The 19,158-nt window shown below is 62.2% G+C and overlaps 1 protein-coding gene across 1 annotated transcript in view; it reads left to right on the top strand.

The window, feature by feature from the left end:
• Positions 1 to 19,158, top strand: part of LOC129406534 (collagen alpha-1(XIII) chain-like) — a 38,585-nt gene that overhangs the window by 4,214 nt on the left and 15,213 nt on the right. The window contains exons 3-12 of the mRNA XM_055144694.1: positions 2,811 to 2,846; positions 3,440 to 3,466; positions 4,082 to 4,126; positions 6,351 to 6,377; positions 7,358 to 7,384; positions 9,338 to 9,399; positions 10,388 to 10,454; positions 12,587 to 12,694; positions 14,918 to 14,944; positions 15,530 to 15,565. Of these exons, the coding sequence (XP_055000669.1) occupies positions 2,811 to 2,846; positions 3,440 to 3,466; positions 4,082 to 4,126; positions 6,351 to 6,377; positions 7,358 to 7,384; positions 9,338 to 9,399; positions 10,388 to 10,454; positions 12,587 to 12,694; positions 14,918 to 14,944; positions 15,530 to 15,565 (462 nt within the window). The remainder of the gene's footprint in view (positions 1 to 2,810; positions 2,847 to 3,439; positions 3,467 to 4,081; positions 4,127 to 6,350; positions 6,378 to 7,357; positions 7,385 to 9,337; positions 9,400 to 10,387; positions 10,455 to 12,586; positions 12,695 to 14,917; positions 14,945 to 15,529; positions 15,566 to 19,158) is intronic.

Below are 19,158 nucleotides of genomic sequence, written 5' to 3'. Positions count from 1 at the left end.
ATTAAAAAAATAAAAAAGATAAAACAAAAGCAAACATTTAAAAAAATATATGTGAGTCTCTACTTGTTTAGCACCTATGAGGCTCCATTCCAATGAAGTAAAACTTTGATATAAACCATGAAGTTGAAATAAACCAGAATAAAGGCATACATGCATGTTTTATAATTCAGAATAGGAAGGCCCTTTTTCTTTGAAAGATTTTAGATGAGGGCCTATAGGCCCAAAATGTGCTTCACATAGAATAGTAAGTACTATTAAAACTTTTTATTGATAGAGTATGCTTTTTAAAATTACTTATTTTTAAATTTAATCACAGTGAGGGGCTGGAGCGATAGCACAGTGGGTAGGGCGTTTGCTTTGCATGCAGCCGACCCGGGTTTGATTCCTCCGCCCCTCTTGGAGAGCCCGGCAAACTACCGAGAGTATCCCGCCCGCCTGGAAGAGCCTGGCAAGCTACCCATGGCGTATTCGATATGCCAAAAGCAGTAACAAGTCTCACAATGGAGATGTTACTGGTGCCAGCTGAAGCAAATTGATGAGCAACAGGATGACAGTGATGACAGTTATGACAGTGAATCACAGTGAGATAAAGTTACAAATTTGTTCTTGATTGGGTTTCAGTCATACAATGTTCCAACACCCATCCCTTCACCCGCACACATTTCCCATCACCAATGTCCCCAGTTTCCCTCTGCCCTACCCCCACCGCACCCCCTCTATGGCAGGCATTATTCTTCAGAAAAGGCCCTTTGGAACATGACCCCAAACCCAGAGCCAGAAGGAAAACTTGATAAGCTGTGGATATACATGTCAGGCTTCCATATGGCCGAAACTGTACTGTAAACAAGAGCAAAGATAAACGCCGCATTTGCAGCACAGAGCAGTCCCAACGGGTTCCTATGCTTGACTAATCGCTTTGCTCAAATCAATCAGAAAAAGACAAACAGCCCAGTGGAAGAGATCAGTAAAGAATACAAACAGGCCATTCACAAATAAATCAGACAGGCCAGTAAACACGGGAAGGGATGTCCGACCGCAGCATCTCGCCCTGCAGATGTGGGCTAGGACCACCCCGGCCCCTCCTCTCCAGGAAGTGAAGTACCAGTTTCCACTTGGTCTATGACAGCATTCTTCCCAACATCCCCAAAAAAGCCTTGGTTAGCCCCTGCATGTGGTTCTGGCCACAGGGATGCGTGCCCCTGACCAGGGTCGGCTCTGTCATTAGCAAACCGTGATTATCCCTCCCATGTAAACATTCTTGGGATGGGGCTGGGAGCTGTTCCTTGGAACCCCGTCCTGCTGACCTTTCCCTCGGGCCTCTCGTGTCGGGCCCAAGTTGAAAGTTTACACTCAGAGGTCTCAGGGGTTACCCTGCACAGTTTCCGGGTTTTCTCCTTGGCCCTATTCTTAGCATAACTCTCCCTCGAGAGGAGCACGGCCGGGGCGCTTCTGATCTCTGTGGCATCTCCTCCTTCCTGAGCGTTCGGGTGCCAGCCACGGGCCCTCCTGAACCTTCGGCTCAGTCCAGCTGAGTCCCTGCCCCTCCAGTATGCCCGCCTGCTCTCCCAGCAGCTCGCCTGAGTGTCCCCCACATGCCTCACACCCGCGGCTTCAGAGAGGACCCACATGTTCTATCCAGGTGGCCAGGTCACAGCTGATGTCTGCAGAGACGTTCCTCTGGCTCGGATCTGGCTCTGAGAGCAGCCGGGGCTTGGCGAGCCAGCACTCCTGAGCTGGGTGGGGTCACACGCTCCCCTGCTCTGTTCCGTGTGCCGGGCTCAACGCAAGCCAGCACACATGGCCAAGGACAGCCGCAGGTTTCAGGAGACTTTACGGCCTGCCTGTGATTCTGTGGCTCCTACAGGGGTCCTCGTGTCCCCATTCTATCAACTGAGGCACAGGGAATAGAGTCACGTGGTCTCAGCCAGTGAAGCTCAGGGAGGGACTGCACCTCTCCCGGTCAAGGCGGTGACTCTGCCAGGCACGTGCCAACTTGGGGACTCCAGGAGAAGGGGTGAGCCACGGTACCCAAACATCGAGGTAGCAAAGGAGCCGCCACGATAGCTCTGGTAGACCTTGACACAGGCCACAGGGACAGACCCCAGCTGGCGGGAAGGAGGTGACGATCCTGTTTCTTAGTCCTTCCCGCCTGGGTGCACAACCCTGAGGGGCCCCGAGTCTCTCGTCATGAAACATGACCACAAAACCAAGAGCTGTGGCCGGTGACCCTCCTCCAGATCTCCCACCTGGAAATCCATCTGTGCAACGGCCTGACTCATCAGGGGAAGCAGCGGGAACTGCCGAGCCTCCCCCAAGGACCGGGGGGTGGGGGGCAGCCGGGGTCCTGCCTGCTAGCCCGGGCAGGGGAAAGTGAGCCAAGTGGGCCGCAAATGCTTGCTGAAGGTCAAAGTCCCGCGAGTCGCTGACATCCAGACCATCTCCAGATAAGTGGCCCTGGGCTGTGATTGTGTGGCTAGCGAGGACAGGGGGGGTAGGGCCGAGCCCCCGCTGTCCCCGAGGTCCCCACCTTCCACGCGCCCCACACGCCCCATCCCTTGTTTACACGTAAGCTCAGGTGTAGAGCTTCTGAGGCCGAGGGAGCATTCCAGAAGACCCAGGGATACTGGCTGGCTGTTACCCGGCCCCACCCTCAGTGCCTGGAGACCTAGAACATTCCATGCCCTTCTCTCCCCTCCCAGCCTGCTCACGGTGCTGAGTGAGGGGCACCTCTCTGGGCCCGGGGGAGTCGGGCAGGGACTCGGGGGTTGCTCCTGTTCCTCCTCGTCACCCTCGCCTCTCTCTCTTTCCAGGGCCAGCCGGGCACCCGAGGCTTCCCCGGATTCCCGGTGAGTGGGGGGAGCCAGCCTGGCCGGCCCCTGCACCTGCTCCCGCAGCCTTGCCCGGAGAGCCGCTGAGGAGCAGAGCCGGGCACTCGGGAGGACAGGGCCCCCGGCAGAGCAATCAGGGCCAGCTGGGAAGGGCAGGGGCCCCGAAGGACACTGGGATGTGGGCCGCCCCCTCCATTTGGTGTCAGGTCACGCATGAGGAGGCTCCTGCCCCAAGAGAGGCTCTGAGGGGAGGGGAGGAGGGATCTGCCCCTGTTTCTGCAGCCCTCAATGCTGGGCAGCCCCTGGCGGCCTGGAAACCCACCACCCCCTCCCCACTGGGGACCCACAGCGGGCTTGAGTCTCTGCTGTCCACGGGGGTCTCCCTCGAACCCGACACCTGCACATCTGCAACACCTCCTTCCCTCACTAGGACCCGGGGAAGGTCTGCTGTTCTCATGCCCTGTTAGGAGGGGAAACTGAGGCCTGGCCTATCCCAGGGTCACATGGCCCGTAAGTGGCGAGCAGGCCTGAGCCCTCACGTATTGGGTTGTAACCCCCTGGGCAGGGCCAGGGGCTGCCCGGGGCTGATATCCGTCTCCTTCTGCTTTCAGGGCCCCATTGGACTGGACGGCAGGCCGGTGAGTGCATCCGTGGGTGGGGGGCGCCGCACCCCTCTTCCTCAAAGGCCCTCAGCCTCTGTCTTTGCAGGAGTGTCTGGCCCTCCTGGGTCTGGCCTGACACCGCTGGGATGCTGAGGGTCCCTGCCCCAGTCCGGTGCCTCTCTCTGTGCACTCCAACCCTCTGGCTTGGTGTCAGGCTCGAGGGGGAGAGGAGAGGCCCCTCCACACTTAGGAAGGAGTGAGCTGGGGGTGACTGGGCCCCTCCGTTGCCCTCAGGGGTGCCCCACATGTGAGGGCAGAGATCCCACGGCCTGTCCCACCCACTCAGTCTTTCCTGAGCGGGGTGGGGAGTGAGCGAGGGAACAGGGAAGAAATGTGCAAAAGCAGAGGCTGGAGCCATAGCACAGCGGGGAGGGTGTTTGCCTTGCACACGGCCAACCCGGGTTCGATCCCATCTGGTGACTTGAACACAGAGCCAGGAGTGGGTCCTGAGCACTACTGGGTGTGACCCCCCCACACACAAAAAAAGAAATGTGCCAGTGAAGCCATCAGGGATGTGGGGACCACACGTGGCCGGGCTGGGGGTGGGATTGGGATGGCCAAAGGTGGACCTGGTTCATCCCCTTTTTCCAGGGTTACTCCGGACCCAAAGGAGAGATGGTAAGACCCGGCTCGCCTGTCCCCGGGAGGGTGGGCGCTGCCCCCACGGCCGACCCAGCTCAGTCCTCACCCCCACGCAGGGAGGCGGGGCAGGCACAGAGTGGTCCAGCAGAAGGCAGAGAAAGCCTCGCGTGCTGCCCGGGACCCCTTGCCCTCAGCACACACCCAGGGGACATGAAGCTGGCAGCAGGCCATGAGGAGATCTGCCAGAGCAGCACCCACTGGCCCGGGCACACCCCGTGAAGCACCTGGTGCCCCCATCCCTCCTCCGGCCTCTCCTTTTCCTGCAAAGGCTGTTGAATGCCTCTTACCTCCTCCCCCTCCCCCCCTCCCCCCTCTCTCCCATCTCCCAGGCTCCCCCTTCCTCCCATGGCAATGTGCCGGCCAGTTCTCGGCCAGATGGTTGGTATTAGGAGTGGGCGGCATGCCCTGAGACTGCCCCATTCTTGTGTCCTCGTCCACTCTGGGAGGGGCGCGTCCTGGCCCTCTGGCCCAGCCTCTGTGGGGTCCAAGAGCCCTCGGCTCTCCGTCCTGCCTGTGTCTGAGGCCCGCTCCAAAGGTGGGGCCCTCTCCCCTCCTGGGGGCTCAGCCGGAGCTGGGGGCCAGAGCCCCCCTGAAGGAGGGCAGCTGAAGCAGATGTCAGCCCTGGCACTTGCTCTCTTGGGTGTCAGAAAAGTATCCCCTCCCTCGGCCCGGCACCCCACAGTCACCCCGAGAGCCGGAAGGAAGTGTGGGCGGGTGAGGGGCCCTGGTGCCAGGAAGGAGACCCCCAACTGAGCTTGCCCCCCACTCCTTCACAGGGCTGTCCCCCAACCCACCGAATAGTAGCTAGCATCCAGCACCCAGAGTACACCTGCCTTGACCTTCTTAACGGGACAGCGGCCTCTGTGACGGCCAGCGCCACCTTGCCTGGGTGGACCTTGAACCACTCCAGGGGAACTTGGAATTTCATGGATCCACAACTGGGGTCTCTGACCTCCATCCCCCACGTCCCTCCATCTCCCACATGCCCCCACATGGCCTCTGTTCCCCACAGCCCGGCCTCCACTGGACACTGTATCCCATGGTACCTGGCTCTGAACACCTGGACAGCCACGTGAAAGGGGGGTGGGGGGGAGCTGAGTGGGTGGTGAGGAGCACATCTACTGTCCCAAAGCCACTGTCCGCACCCACACACACCCAGAGGACTTCCCGGAATGGACGCTCGTCCTGGTGGCACGTGGGGGCCGAGACAGACCCCTCCCCAGCCACCCAGAGCCTGAGGCCTGCAGGCCGCAAATCTGTCCCAGGCCTCTGCTGCTGGCTGGAAGGCCCCTGGCCCGAGGTTCTAGTTCATTCCGGGAGCCCCGCCACCCAGAGGCCCCATTCTCAGGGTGCGGCCGAGGGGAAGCAGCCGGCAGGGCCCGTCAGAGCAGCTGGGCCAGCACTCCTGAGCCGAGGGGTCTTGTCTCTGTCACCTCCTTCGGGAGGTGAGGCTGACGCTCGCATCCTCCCCCTGGCTGCGGCTGCAAGCTCAGCACCCCTGGGAGTGCCCCGAGCTGGCCCGAGCTGGCCGAGCCCCTCCCTCCCCCGCCAGTCCAGCCAGCCGAGAGGTGTCCTTCGCACCTCTTCAGCTCTGGCTCTGCAGACAGCCAGCTGTGTGCTGCCCGTTCCCCGGGGACAAAGGTCCCCCTCGAACCCGGCGTCTTTGGTGGGCCTGGGAACAGGACAAGGCAGGAAAGAGCCCTGAGACCCGATATTCTTCCTGGGGGCTCCGGGATGGCGTCGGCTGCCAAGTGCTGGCTTCTCGCCCCAAAGTCCCCCAAGTCTGTGGCCTGGTCCCCGTCCACTGACCCCTCAGCTGTCCTGCAGGCTCTGGGACGGGGTTCCAGGCTGAGGTTGCGGAGGGCAGGAGACAGGACAGACAGTCTCTTCTGGAAGCTTCCGCCCTCCTCCGGATGAGCTGCGTGCAGAGCTGGTGTGAGGACCCCCAGGAGCAGAGTGCACCCCCAGTACTTCCTCCTGCTCTGCACCCCTGGGAGTGCCCCCGCCCACTGGGCCAGGGCTGGCACCTGGTCAGGGTCCCAGGTGTGACCTTTCGGGGGCAGGGCAGGGTGGGGCCCTGACAAGGGGCAGGTGGGAGGGTCACCAGAAGTCCCCCCAGGTGCTGCTCAGCCCTCCTCTGCCCCTCCCCATAGGGCCTGCCCCGGGCAGCACCTCCTGAGGTCACTTGCTCTCTAACGGCTCTCCCGTTTCTCCTCAGGGTCCTCAGGGACAGAAAGGAGAAAAGGTAAGTCTGAGGGGACCCTGATGGTCAGGGAACAGCCGGGAGAGCCCTGGGGGCGCCCCACCCCCAGGGCCACCCTGGGGTCTGTCTTGGGGCTGGGCGCCCAGCGGCCTCCTTGGCCTCCCCCCTGCTCCCTCCCTGTTTCCTGATCCCCTCCTGAGCCCCTAGGACTGGTGTGTCTCGAGACAGTGGGCCTGCCCCCCAGCCCGGCCACCTGCTTTACCCACCCATCCAGGGCCCTCGGCTCAGAGACACCGGCCTCCGCCTCGCTGTCTGCTCCCCGCCAGCTGCCTGTGAACAGAGAATGAACAGTCATTCTCTGGGGAGGGATGACGGGCCTGAGGCTCTGGGGGACTGGAGAGAGGCATTTCGTTCTGGCCTCAGAGTGTGCACAAAAGGCCCAGCAGTGTGCGTGTGTATGTGTGTGTGTGTGCATGTGCGTGAATAGTGTATGTGTGTGTGTGCGAGTGTGAGTGTGCATGTATCTATTTGTCTATGTGTGTGCATGTATCTTGTGTGTGTCTGTGTGCATGTGTGTTTCTGTGTGTGCATGTATGTGTGTGTCTGTGTGCGCGCCTACATGTATACATGTGTCTGTCTGTACATGTGCATGTGTGTGTCTGTGTGTGTGTTTGTCTGTGTGCGTGCATGTATGTGTCTGTATCTGTGTTTGTCTGTGTGTGCGTGCATGTATGTGTCTGTATCTGTGTTTGTGTGTGCGTGCATGTGTGCACACTGTGTCTATGTGTCTGTGTGTGCATGTGTGTCTGTGTGTGCCTGTATGTCTGTGTTTCTGTGTCTGTGTGTGTGCGTGCATGTCTATGTGTATATGTGTGTCTCTGTGTGTGCATGTGTATGTGCATGTGTATGTGTGTGTATGCGTGAGTGTGTGTGTGTGTGTTTCATCTACGCATCTGAAGTGGCCCCTAGGGACAGCCCCCCACAAGTGCCTAACCATCTGCTCTCCCTCCCTCCATCCCGAGGGCCAGTGTGGAGAGTACCCGCACCGGGTAAGTGACCCCCCTAGCCTGAGTGCTCCCCGCACACACACAGCCCCCAACTCGGCCTCACCCCTCCAGGACCCCAGCCCCTACATGCAGACTTCAGGACAAGGACTAGAGCCCCTCTGCTCCGCGGTTAGTTGTGGGTTGGTATGTGATCGGGCAGTCCAGCTGTCCCTTCCAGGGCACCAGGGTGTGAGCAGAGCCTAGGCGGGGGCCCTGACGTGGCTGTGCTGCCACGCCTGCCCAGCCAGAGCGTGTTCCTGGAAACTTCTGTGCGGCGTGTGGCCCTGAGTCTCAGCCACACATGGCCTTCTCCTTCAGTGAGGCCATGCAGCTTTGCAGAGCCGGGGCCTGACCCCTCCCAGCAGGGGCGGGGGACTGTGTGTGCGTGTCTGGCCACCCACCCAGCCACATCGGGGGGAACCTCGGGCTATTCATGGGCCCGGGGACCCAGCCCAGGGTGGGGGGATGTGGCCCTCTGACCGGCTGCACTGAAGCATCGAGTCCACCAGCCTCTTTCAGCAGAGGAAAGGCCTGGGGCAGGGGGAGGAACTCGGGCTGGACGGTCGCCCACAGCCCCAGCTCCGCCCTGTGCCTTGGTCGGAGCCCAGGAAGCTGTGCCCGGAAGCCCCTTAGACCAGCCCAGGGTCCCTTCCAGGCCAGGCAGGGTGGAGTGACCCTGCTGCCCCCAGAGCGAGCCCGAGGCTGTGGCCAGGGAACGCCTCTCAGGTCCAGTGGCGGGAGGAAGGACATCCAGGCGCCGACCACCATCACCCTCAGTGTGCCCAGGAGCACGTCCACTCAGTGGACTTTGGGCAGTGGACGTCCTGGGGGTCAGGTTGAGGCTGAGGTGACCTGGTGACAGAGTCCACCCATGAAGGACCTCACTGCGGGTCAGGCCAATCAGAAGGTTGGGGTCTAGGCTGAAGGGACGCAGAGTGGGGAAACACTTCCTGTGCACATGGGCACCACCTAACGGTCCCCTGAACATGAGTTATCCTTGAGCACAGACACACACACACACACACACACACACACACACACACACACACACACACACACGAGAAAGAAACAGAAAATAAAACAAACAAAGCAAAACAGAAACTCAAAACAGGGCCTGAGAGATCATTCAGGAGTGAGGCTCTTGCCGTGTATGCAGCCGACCCAGGCCGGATCCCTGACACTTTAAGGGCCCTGAGCACTGCCAGCAGGAAGCTCTGAGCACTACCGGGCCTGACCCCAAAACCCACCTTCCCCGGTCCGAAGTGAACTTGGGCCCTGTCCATGCTGAACCCTGAGTTCCTGGACCCCAGAGAAGCTGAGCTGGGCCTGGAACAGGGACGCAGCGGGTGGCTGTGGCGTCCTGAGCAGAGGCGGCCACCAGTGGCATGTGCGCCGGGGACACAGGGGCCCCGGAGTTCCGGCCAGCCTGATCCTGACACAATAATAGAAGGTCAGCTGTGTTTATTCGCAAAGATGGGCTCACAGGATTGTTATGTCATCCGCACCAAAGACAACACAACTGCACACACTTCAGCAGTGTGTCAGCCTGAGAGGATGTGGTGGGGAGGGGAGGGGATGAGCAGGCAGGCTCACTAATCCCCGCCCACCCACCCACCCCCCCACCCCCCCACCCCCCCACCCCGCACAAGAAGAGGAAGAGGAAGAGGGTGGGGACAGAAGGTTTTAGAAGCACCTTGGGGACAGGTGTGATGGAGCACAGTGGGTGAGGGCAGACATTTGATGAGTTGTGGGGCGGGGGTGAGAGGAGCAATGGGATCTGGTGCGGGCTCTGGCTTCATGGGGGGCCCCTTGCGGGCAGGGGGTTCCCGAGCTGCTGGTCTTTGCAGCCTGCAGCCTCCCCCCAGGAAGCCCGGGACTCGGGGAGCCAGCACAGCCCCCTCACCACTCGCCGCCCCCCACCCCATCTTTAACAACTCCTTCATCCCCCCGCACCAGGAACCCCCGAGCTGGAGTGGCTCGCTAGCAGCTCTGCGGGCCAGCCAGATAGTGACCGTGAAGGTTTGTGGGTCCCGGGAGGCCCCAAGGCTGCGCTCTGCTCAGAGGCCGCCTGCACACAGCTGCCCCCCACTGCCCGAGCCGCACTCCTGCCCCCACAGCTGCCGCCCGCCCAGCCCCTGCCCTAAGCGCAGCGCAGGCTGCCCCCACCCCAGGCCTTCGAGAGCATCCCGGGGCCTGAACACACTCCACAGGTTTGGGGGTGTCTTTCAGAAACAGGAGGTTGATCGGGTGCCAACATCATCTTCACGGGGCCACTTCCTGCCACCACGGGGAGCTCGGCCCCAGTGGGCGGCAGGACTGGGAACAGCAGGAGTTTCCAGAAAAGAAAATTACGTTAGATAATTTGGAGATTGCAAATTGCTCCCTTCCCCACGCCCCGCCCTCCACGGCCCCCCGAAAAAGCGGTTGCACATGCTGGGCTATCTTCCCCCGCCGTCTGCGTTCCAGGCCCTCTGGCCCCAGGGTGAGACCTGGGTAGCATTTAGCTGGTGCCCACACCGACCACACCCAGCTTGGCACTGCCCCTGCCCGGCCTCCCCAGATTCGCTAACATGGGCTTTCTCGTCCAACCCCAAAAGAGAACCCAGGGGTTGCTGCACACCGCCGGCCTCAAGTACCAATTTAGCCGCTCCTGAGGCTCCGACCCACGGGGGTAGGGGTGGGGAAGGGTGGCTGGTGGGGCAGCGTTAGGGCCATGTGGGGGAAGGCCTGGGCAGCGGGGGGGGGGATCACACTCGGTCCGTGAAGGGGACGCTGCTGACCAGCACCCCGCGTCCGGTCCTCCTCCCCAGGGACACGCTTCCACCCAGCAGCGAGAGCTCCCCCGACCCTCCTCTTCCTCATGCTCGCTAATATCTCTCTTCTCTCCTCTCCTCTGCCCTTCCTCTCTCTCGGCCACCTGTCCTCCTGGTGACTTTCGGCATCCTGCTGCACACCTGTGATCTTTGACCTCTGCCCTTTGGCCTTCCACCTCCATCTCCCTCCTCGGCTGCTGCCTCTCCTCAACTCCGTGCGCCTGGCTCCGCCCCCGGTCATTAAGAGGCGCACCTTCCAGGTAGACACCCTCCCTTGCACAGGCCCCCCCCAGGGTTCTGCCAAGGGGGTCGGCACGGCTCTGGGCCCTGCCAGGCCGGCGGGGGCTGTGGAAGGAGCCAGACTGCCAGTCCACTCCAGTCCAGTGAATTCAGACAAAAGCAGACGGAGCACACAGTGGCAGGGTCTGCACGGCGCCTGGGTGCCCCAAGACCCCCCCTCACTCGCCCCCGCCTTCAGCCCCTGCGTATGCCAAGACAGGCCTGACGTGTGAGTCCTCACTTCCCAGCTGAGGCGGCCAAGCTGGGTGAGTGGGTCGGCTCAGGGCACACAGCTGGTTCAGCTGCTGAGCGCCAGGGCTCCCCGCTAGCCGCCCGGGGCCTGAGGCAAGTGACGTCACCTCCCTGCTGGGAAGGCTTCCGCCTTCAGGATTTTTAAATGGAGGCTTGGACAATTGACTGTATGTCCAACGGTCCCAAAACAGCAGAAGGCAGAATTGGAGGCCAGAGAGATAGTACAGTGGGTAGGGCTTTTGCCTTGCAGGTGTCTGACTTGGGTTTGATCCCAGCACCACAGATAGCCCCTCTGATGCCACCAGGAGTGATCCCTGAGCACCATCAGGCGTGGCTTAAACCCCAACTCCCCCCCCCAAAAAAAAATTAGGTAAGATGAAAAGGGGCAGCCTGCACTGCGTTCGCTTGCCCTTGTCCAGGCCTCTCTGGGTTTCGGGCACTGAGCTCCAGATTCTCTGGACCATCTCATGTAGCTCCACGCCATCTCCTGCCCGTGGAATGCCACCTTCCCAGCCACCTCACAGAGTGACCAGCCGCTCAGCCAGCACGAGCGCAGGAGGGCCCCCGGCCACTCCCTGTCAATCACCACATGGATTTTACAAGCCCCGCCCTTGTGTTCCCGGGATGTTTCCGTGTGCTGGCTGGGGCAGGATGGGAACTAACGGGATGGAGTCTGAACCTGACTTGGCGGCTGGGCACCCGCCCCCACTCCTCCTGGGGCAGGGCAGGGAGCCCCACTGGTCAGCCTCAGTCCTCTTTCCTGGACTAGAGGCCCGTTCCCACGTCCTTGGCCTCTGCCCTCTGAGCCCTCAGCTGCCTCTCAGAGCAGGACAGGACCAAGCCCCCGGTTTTGTCCCCATGGAGGCCCCTGTGAGGAGAAGGCGTCAGCAGGCACTGCAAGAATCTCCAGTGGGCCTCCTGGGGCTGGACACGCCTGACACCTGCCCCTCAGTTGTCAGGGGACCACCCAGTCCCTTTCTGCACGGGAGTCAGAGAGCACTCTGAGGGGAGGCCGGCTTGGAGCTCTCTGAGGGGAGGCCTGCCTGGAGCATTCTCAGGAAGGAGGTCATGAGGGGTGAGGGCCAGCCTAGAGCACTGTGAGGGGAGGCCAGTCTGGAGCACTGTGAGGGGAGGCCAGCCTGGAGCACTGTGAGGGGAGACCGGCCTGGAGCTCCCACTGGCTAGGTGCTCTGTGACCCCAGTCTGAGGCGCCCCCTCAGGAGCGATGGCCCTGGAGAAGGTCACAGAAGAGCCCCATGGGACAGGCCCCGCCTCCTCCCGAGGGCCCTCTAGGCCGTCCCTCCCTCCTGGGCCCTCTGTCTGTCAGGGGCCCCGGGTGGCGCAGGCTGTACCCTCAGAGCTGTCTGAGGAGGGCTGAGGTCACCGCCAGGGCACACAGCCCTTGGAGCGCCCAGACCTGCGCCGGGGGCCTCTGGGCTGGCCTGTGCTCTGTGGTGGTGGCAGAGCCAGACCCCCACAGAAGCAGGGGCTCCGGGCAGCGAGGAGCCGGGTGGGAGCGTCACTGGGGTTTTCCCATCAGAAGCCTCCACCCAGTTTGCACAGGACCCCGCAGCCCCACGCCAGGGGCCCCGGCAGAACTGGGTGGGCTCTGATCTCAGCTCGAGCTTCACCTGGAGCCTGAGAGGGCAGGGGGAGGCAGCGGGGGGCGCAGGGAGCAGGCCTGGGGCCGGGCGGTGGGGCTCAGCTCCCTCTCCTCTGCCTCGCCCCAGGGGCACTGCCTCGCCACCAACCCTGCATGGAGCCTCGCCACGTGCACCGCCTGCCACCAGAGCACGGCTGGGGGCGGGGCGGGCACCCGGTGCACTGGGCACTCCCTGACACTTGTCTCCTCGGATCACAGGGCGAACAGGGCCAGACAGGCATCCAAGGCCCCCCAGGCCCCCCGGGGCCCCCTGGACCAAGTGGCCTTCTGGGGCCTCCAGGACTGCCCGGCCCCATGGGACCGCCTGTAAGTACCCTTCCTCTCTTCACGCTTATCTCGGGATCCTCCCACGAGCCTCGAGAACCCCCCGAGTTTCCGCCAGACAGCAGAACACCTGGCCCTAGATGTGAGGAGGGGCCTCACGCTCACCGCTTGCTTCCGGGTTCTGCAAATACATCCCCCCGGGCAGGACCCCCAACTTCAGGATCGCCATCCAGGGGAAAACGCATTGCTGGCAGCCCCTCCCAGCTGGGCGGGGGGCAGAGCCCCTGCTTCCCTCGGAGGCTGTGCCCTTCCCTCTGGGCGCGAGGAAACCAGACTTAGGGCCAGCCAGTTCTGAAGCAGAGGGCAAGGCAGCAGACATAGCAAGGCACCCCGAAATAAAGTGCCTGTGCTGGTACATTGGTGGGGGGGATGCAGCCTGCAGACCGTGGGAACCAAACACTGCAGGGAGGGACCCAGGCTCCTGTCACACACAGGTGACAGGGCGAGGCCAGCGGCCGCCAAGTCCCTTGTATCAAGCCCTGGCTAAGACTCAAAAATGTACCCAAATGAGTGTGGAAAGGGCTGGGCGTCTCTTGCAGGCTCCTGGTCTTCCACAGAGAAAACGCCTCTCCCCCCCAGAGCTACGACCCAGGCCAGGAGTCATAGGGGGCAGCAGAAAAGGACAAAGCATTTAAGAAGGTGTGGGGGTCCAGGGAGGTGGGACAGGGGCTAAGGCTTGCACACAGCTACAGCCCAGCCTAGCACTGCATAGCTTATGGTCTCCCGAGCACCACCAGGAGGCACCCCTGAGCTCAGAGCCAGGAGCAAGCCCTGAGCACTGCCGAGTGTGGCCCCCAGACAAACAAAAAGACTGTCCCTTTCTTGAGAGTCAAGGGTCTTGCCTAGCATGTGGCCATGGCTGCGATCCCGTGTCCAATCTGGGCACCACATAGAGAGCACTGCCAGCCTTGGCCCCTGAGCACTGCCGGCTGTGACCCACAAAGAAATTCAACCAACCAACCGACCACCAAAAATGAACCACAGCCTTCCTTCTGAGGCCGAAGCATCCTAGCCGCTGTGTGAGCCTGTAGCTCAGCGTCTCGACAAAGCCCCTCTCCAGCCGGTCTCCCTCCCTAGACGGGTCTGCACGTGGCCGTGTTCCCACACTGGTGCTGTGGGAACATTAGATCCCTGTTAGATCGCCCCTCTGCATACGCCCGGCCATGGCTGAGGCAGGCCTTCCCCTGACATCTATTCCTGGCTGCTGGACCCACTCCCAAGGACGCGAATGAGCTCCCTTGGACAACAGGTAGTCGCTCGGGCAGAAATGCTTGTGCTTCTGGCTCATTCCAATACGTAACGAGAGTCCCAGAAGGGCCGTCACCTGGCCAGGGCCGTCCGTCCCCCATGGCCCCGAGAAGCAGCACCCACTCACATCACCGGGCTTTCCTGCCTGGGGCCCTTGGCTGCCCCTGGCTGAGGTGCCGTGTTTGTGACGTCGGTGTTGGCTGACGGAGGGTCCCCGGAGCAGGGCACCCCCTCCCTTGCCGAGAGGGCTCACATCAGCTTCTCTAAACCCCCAGACGTGTGTGTCTGTGACTTCTCCTAACCCCCGGCAGGGGCATTCGACTCCCGGGGATTTCTAGACGACAAAATAGAAACCCCAAAAGGAAGAGGGCGAGGGAAATTGAACCAAAGCAAATGGTGAAGGATCCCCCAAAAACAGGGCTGGAGATTCACAGTGCCGACCTCCGCCAGGTGGCTTTCTCTGGGGTCTTGTGTATAAAGGGAGCAACCAGAAGGCCTGGGCTTAGCAGAAACAGACCCCATCCTTGCCCTGTCTCCAGCCCGGCTGGGGCGGTTCCTCCCCCCGCCCAGGGCGCCCACACCGCCCCCACAGCGGCTGCGGCCGCCCGGGCCCCGAGCAAGGCTGGCTTTCCGCAGGGACAGCTCCAATTAGCAGGTGGTGGCGGCCCAGTGCACCAAGCCACACTGTCCCTTCCACATGCCACCACTGACTTATTTTCCAGCGGGCAGGCACAGGGGTGCCCACAGAGCCCACAGGCCCGCAGGGAGGGAGAGGGCCGACTGTCCCCACATGCCCTCAGCAGGCCTCAGACCCGGGTGGGAATCCGGGAGCCTCTTCTTTCCAGCACACACAGTTCCTTCACGGCCCCCGGGGCCAGCCAGCCGCCACCATGGACCTGACAACCTCGGCCGCCCACCTGGGAGCCCGGGTCACACGCTTTCTTCTCACTTCCACAGGGCTTACCTGGACCTCCTGGACCCAAGGTGAGGGTGCCTCTGGGTGAGGCGGGGAGTGTGGGAACGCTGCCCCCCACTCACTGAGAAAGGACAGACGGTGAGACGCTTCCTGCTGGCTCTCTTCCCAGTGCTCTGTCCTCTTAGAAACGTTCAGAGCTCCCTAAGAACCGTCTGGTTCTGGGCTCGTCGGGGAGGGAAGGTGGCTGCCAGGCCCCTGCCACCACCTCCCCCCTACGAGAGCTGGAAGTGGGAGGGGTCCTGGCCCCTGGGGAGACCAGATGGGATGGACAGGTCAAAGGGACTCGCCTGCAGAGGCTGGGGACCCCCTACCCACCGCCCAGGCTCTGGGCACGAGATGCTGCAAGGCACCAATCCTGCCGAAACATTGCATGCGTGGGGAGTCCCCAAGGGAGAAGGTCTCATGGGCCCCTCGGCGGGTGGTGTGTGGAACCCAAACCCTTGGTGCACATTCTCCCGTGCTCCTGCCATGTCCTCCCTTCGCTGGAGAGTGGGACAGTCTGTGATGGTGGCAGGGACCGGGGTTGGGGGCAAGCACTGGTTGAGGGGGTCTGCACTGGGTCTGCCCTTAGCAGTCTCTGTCTGTTCCCCCAGGGAGACCCTGGAGTCCAGGGCTACCACGGCCGGAAGGTAAGAAGCGGAGCCTGGGGGCTCGAGGGGTGACCCCATGCACGCCGGGCGGGCCTTGGCTGTGCACCACCTTGCCACATGCTCAGCCCCCGCCTGCCGCTGTGGCGTGTTTGTGAAGCTGCCAAAATAGAGGCTTGAGTCTCCACCCGGTTGGCACACGAAGTGGGCGGTGGCCTGGGCAACGCGGGGTCCAGATGGGCCTCAGGCCCAGGAGGGTGTCCACTGCCCACCTGGTGTCAGTGTCTGGCGGAGGCAGGCCGGGGTCCCCCTAGAGGGCGAGTCGAGGGGGTGAGCGCTGGGCTGACTGCATGGGGGCCCCAAGGGGGCAGTTTGGAGGGTCCAGGGAGAAGGCAGACGGGAGGGCGCCCTGGGCAGTGCGTTGGCCTAGCCCTGCCTCCTGCAAGAAAAGGAACATCCTAAATGCCCAGCTTCAGACCACTACATGGGGGGCACCTGGAGGTGCTGGGGGTGTGGGTCCCCCACACTCTCACTTACGGCCACATTTGGTGAGGGATGGAAAAGCTGCCTCATGTCTGGTGGTTGACGTGGGCTGGGGGCTGGGGGTCTCTTCGTGGCCTTTCCAAACAGGCCAGGGGCAGGAACGCTAGTGCAAAGGGTAGGGCGCTTGCCTTGCACACGGCCAACCTGGGCTTGATCTCCCTGCATCCCTTCTGGCCCTCTGAGCACCGCCCAGAGTGACTCCTGAGTGCAGAGCCAGGAGTAGCCCCTGAGCATGGTCAGGGCTGGCCCCCAAACAAAACAAAACAAAAAACCAGGTCACTTGGCATGTCCCCTGGGCCCCCTTGAGGAGCATTCAGCAGCCCCTCCTGCGACTTCTGCTCCTCACACCTTTCAGACTAGCAAAGCCTTTGAGGCCTCCCCCAGTCTTCTTCATGCTGGGGGTCATTCCCAGAGCCTTCCCGGGCGAGGCAGAGATCTCCCACCCAGCCCTTCAGCCAGTCAGAGGCATTTCAGGAGAATGACCCGACCAGTGGCCCAGCGGTGGGCGTTACCTTTAACAGTAATAACATTCCAGTTATTTTAGTTCCAAGGGTTCGAGTCCTGTACCACTCAGGGCTTACTCCTGTGCTCGGGGCTCAGGGAACCCTATGTGATGCTGGGAATCGAGCTTGGGCCAGCCGCATGCAAGGCAGGTGCCCTGCACATTGTACTATCTCTCTGGCCCCCGTTCAAGTCATCTCGGTCGCGGCCACCACTTACTGCCGGCCAAGACTGTGCTTCCTCTGGCTCGTGTCTGTCCGACTCCCAGCCCCCAGGACGCTGCTCCTCTCCCCAGCGAATGAGGCAACACAGGGCTTGGCGCATGCTCAGTGGGTAGGATGCTTGCCTCGCACACAGCCAGCCCAGAGTCCGTCCCCAGCACCCCAGATGGCCTCTGATCCCTGCCAGGAGTGATGCCAGAGCGCAGAGCCAGGAGGCAGCCCTCAGCATAGCTGGGTGTGGGCCCAAAAAAAAGAAGGAAAAACCCAGAAGACAAAAGAAAAAGAAAAATTCCTTCCAACTCGGGGGAACTGCCGCTTTGGGGGCATCTTGAGTCTTTGCCCTCGTCAGACTTCGTCCACCTCCGGGTCGGGTCAGAGCGGTGGCTTCCAGGTCTCTGGGGAGTTAGCTGGGTCCTTCTCGGCCCCCCTCCCCCACCCTTTCTTCCTCCGCCAGCTCCCACCCCCGCTCCCCTTCACAACTGGCCTGCTCCTCGTGGAATCTGGAGGCCTGTCCCACTGCCTCCCTCTGGTTTCTGGAAGATTCCCTCTGCCTCCAGGCTCCAGCTTGTTATTCTCGAGTTCTGGGCCCACGGGAGGTCGCTGTGCTGCCCCCACCCGCCTCCAGCATCTCAACCCCCCTGCCCGTCCACAGAGGTCAGAGGGTGCACTGGGCAACCCTCAGCAAAGGCCTCTCGGGACCACTCCTCGAGGACTGCACGCATCCCCAGGCCCCGCCCCTGGGCTCGGTGGGCGGCTTAGCCCCCAGGACTGCTGTGCCCGCAGACCTTTGCGCCCCTCGGGGCCTCTGAAACACGGCAATCCTTCCTAGCTCGGGTTAGCTGCATTCCGCGCAGTCCCTGGCTCCCAGGGGCCAGGGCTGGGGGCCAAATCCCTGCTGTCAGATGAGAAGCCCAGAGAGGCACAGGCTCTGTCTGAGGCTGCACAGCAGGTGCGCCATCGCCGCTGGCATTAGAAGCTCCAGCTCACGAGTTCAGCCCGGAAGCCTATCTTCTCCCGTGGTGCAAAACGTCTGCTCCGAGGGTCTCACGCCCTGCTGAGCCACCGGGTCGCTGACGCCCTGCCCCTCTGGCTCCTTCCCCAAGCCCCCCCTCCTCCCCTTCCCTCTGTCTGCCTGCTGTGGCTGAGGCATCTCGGGACACCAACATTAAGGCGATTGGTCTCTGCTCAGGAGAGAGCAGGCGCCAGGGCCAGGATGAGCAGAGAGGGGCCACGGGGCTGGCCCCTGTGTCCGGAGTGTCACGGGGGGCTGTGAGGGCCACAGAGAGACCCTCGTGTCTGCGTCACTTGTGACTTGACACGCGCGCAGGACGGGGGGCGGGGGGTGGATGGGAACCTCGGCAGAGCCTGTTCTCGGCCAGTGCAATTTGCTAGTGATTAGTTCCATGCGCCGCCTCTGGGGCCAGCGGGCCACTTTCCCACCAGCTCCCGGAGATCAAAGCCCGGCACGGCCAGCAGGCCCCGAGCTGCCCCCGCCCCTCACGGGGACACCAGACTCTGCACGAACCGTGGCAGGCCCATGTGGACACCATTAGACCCAGGGGCGTGACGCTATCTGCCTCCTGATGCGAGGCCGGGCTGCCCCCCCCCCCACCCCGGGGACTGGCCAGGGCGAGCGTAGAAGGAGGCGCGGGGAGCTGGGCAGCGCTGGTCTGTCTCACGCAGGGCTGAGGCTGACTCCCATAGGAGTCTGGAAGTTAAGCTTCGGGGCTGTGGCCCTCCCCCATCCCGCCCTGCGTCCCCCTTCTCTGTCCCACAATCAAAAGGACCACGTGATGCCAAGCCAAGAAGGGGCTCTGGCAGGATTCGGTTGTGGTCCGTGCCAGGCCCCATCTCAGGCACTGCCTGCATCAGCTTCTCAGAGCCTCGGCACCTCCCTGGGAGGTGAGTTTGGGCTTCAGCCCCAGTTTACAGATGGGCAAACTAGGGCTCCCAAAGGTGAATCCCCAAAGGATCATAGGCTGGAGGCAGTGAAGTTGGGTCTATCTGAACCCCCAAACCTGGCTCAAAACTATCTGGCTTCTGGAGTCTGGGGAACCCCGCCAAGCCCCAGGAATCCTGCTGGGCCTGCCCCTCCTTTCCAGGAGAAGGAAAGGGGGAAGCTGAGTCCCTGAAGGTGAGAAGTGGGCGCTTCCTCTGTGGCCCCTGGGCTCCTGGGGGACTCTCCCCCAGATTGGAGAGGGGGACAGGGCTTCCAGAGAGCTGCTTTCTCTGCTCTCCCCAGGACTTCCTGCAGCAGTCCATGCCCCCACCTAGTGCCCCCAGCCCTCAGGGTCCCTCGAGCACTGGACTCTCCGTACAGGACAGAGAAGCAGGAACCCTCCACCCTAGACACTTTCTCTCCAGGCTGTG

The sequence above is a fragment of the Sorex araneus genome, chromosome 7 (assembly GCF_027595985.1).
Source record: "Sorex araneus isolate mSorAra2 chromosome 7, mSorAra2.pri, whole genome shotgun sequence".
NCBI classification, from domain to species: domain Eukaryota; kingdom Metazoa; phylum Chordata; class Mammalia; order Eulipotyphla; family Soricidae; genus Sorex; species Sorex araneus.
The sequence above is the reverse complement of the archived record's forward strand: the minus strand, read 5'-3'. Positions and strand labels throughout refer to the sequence as shown.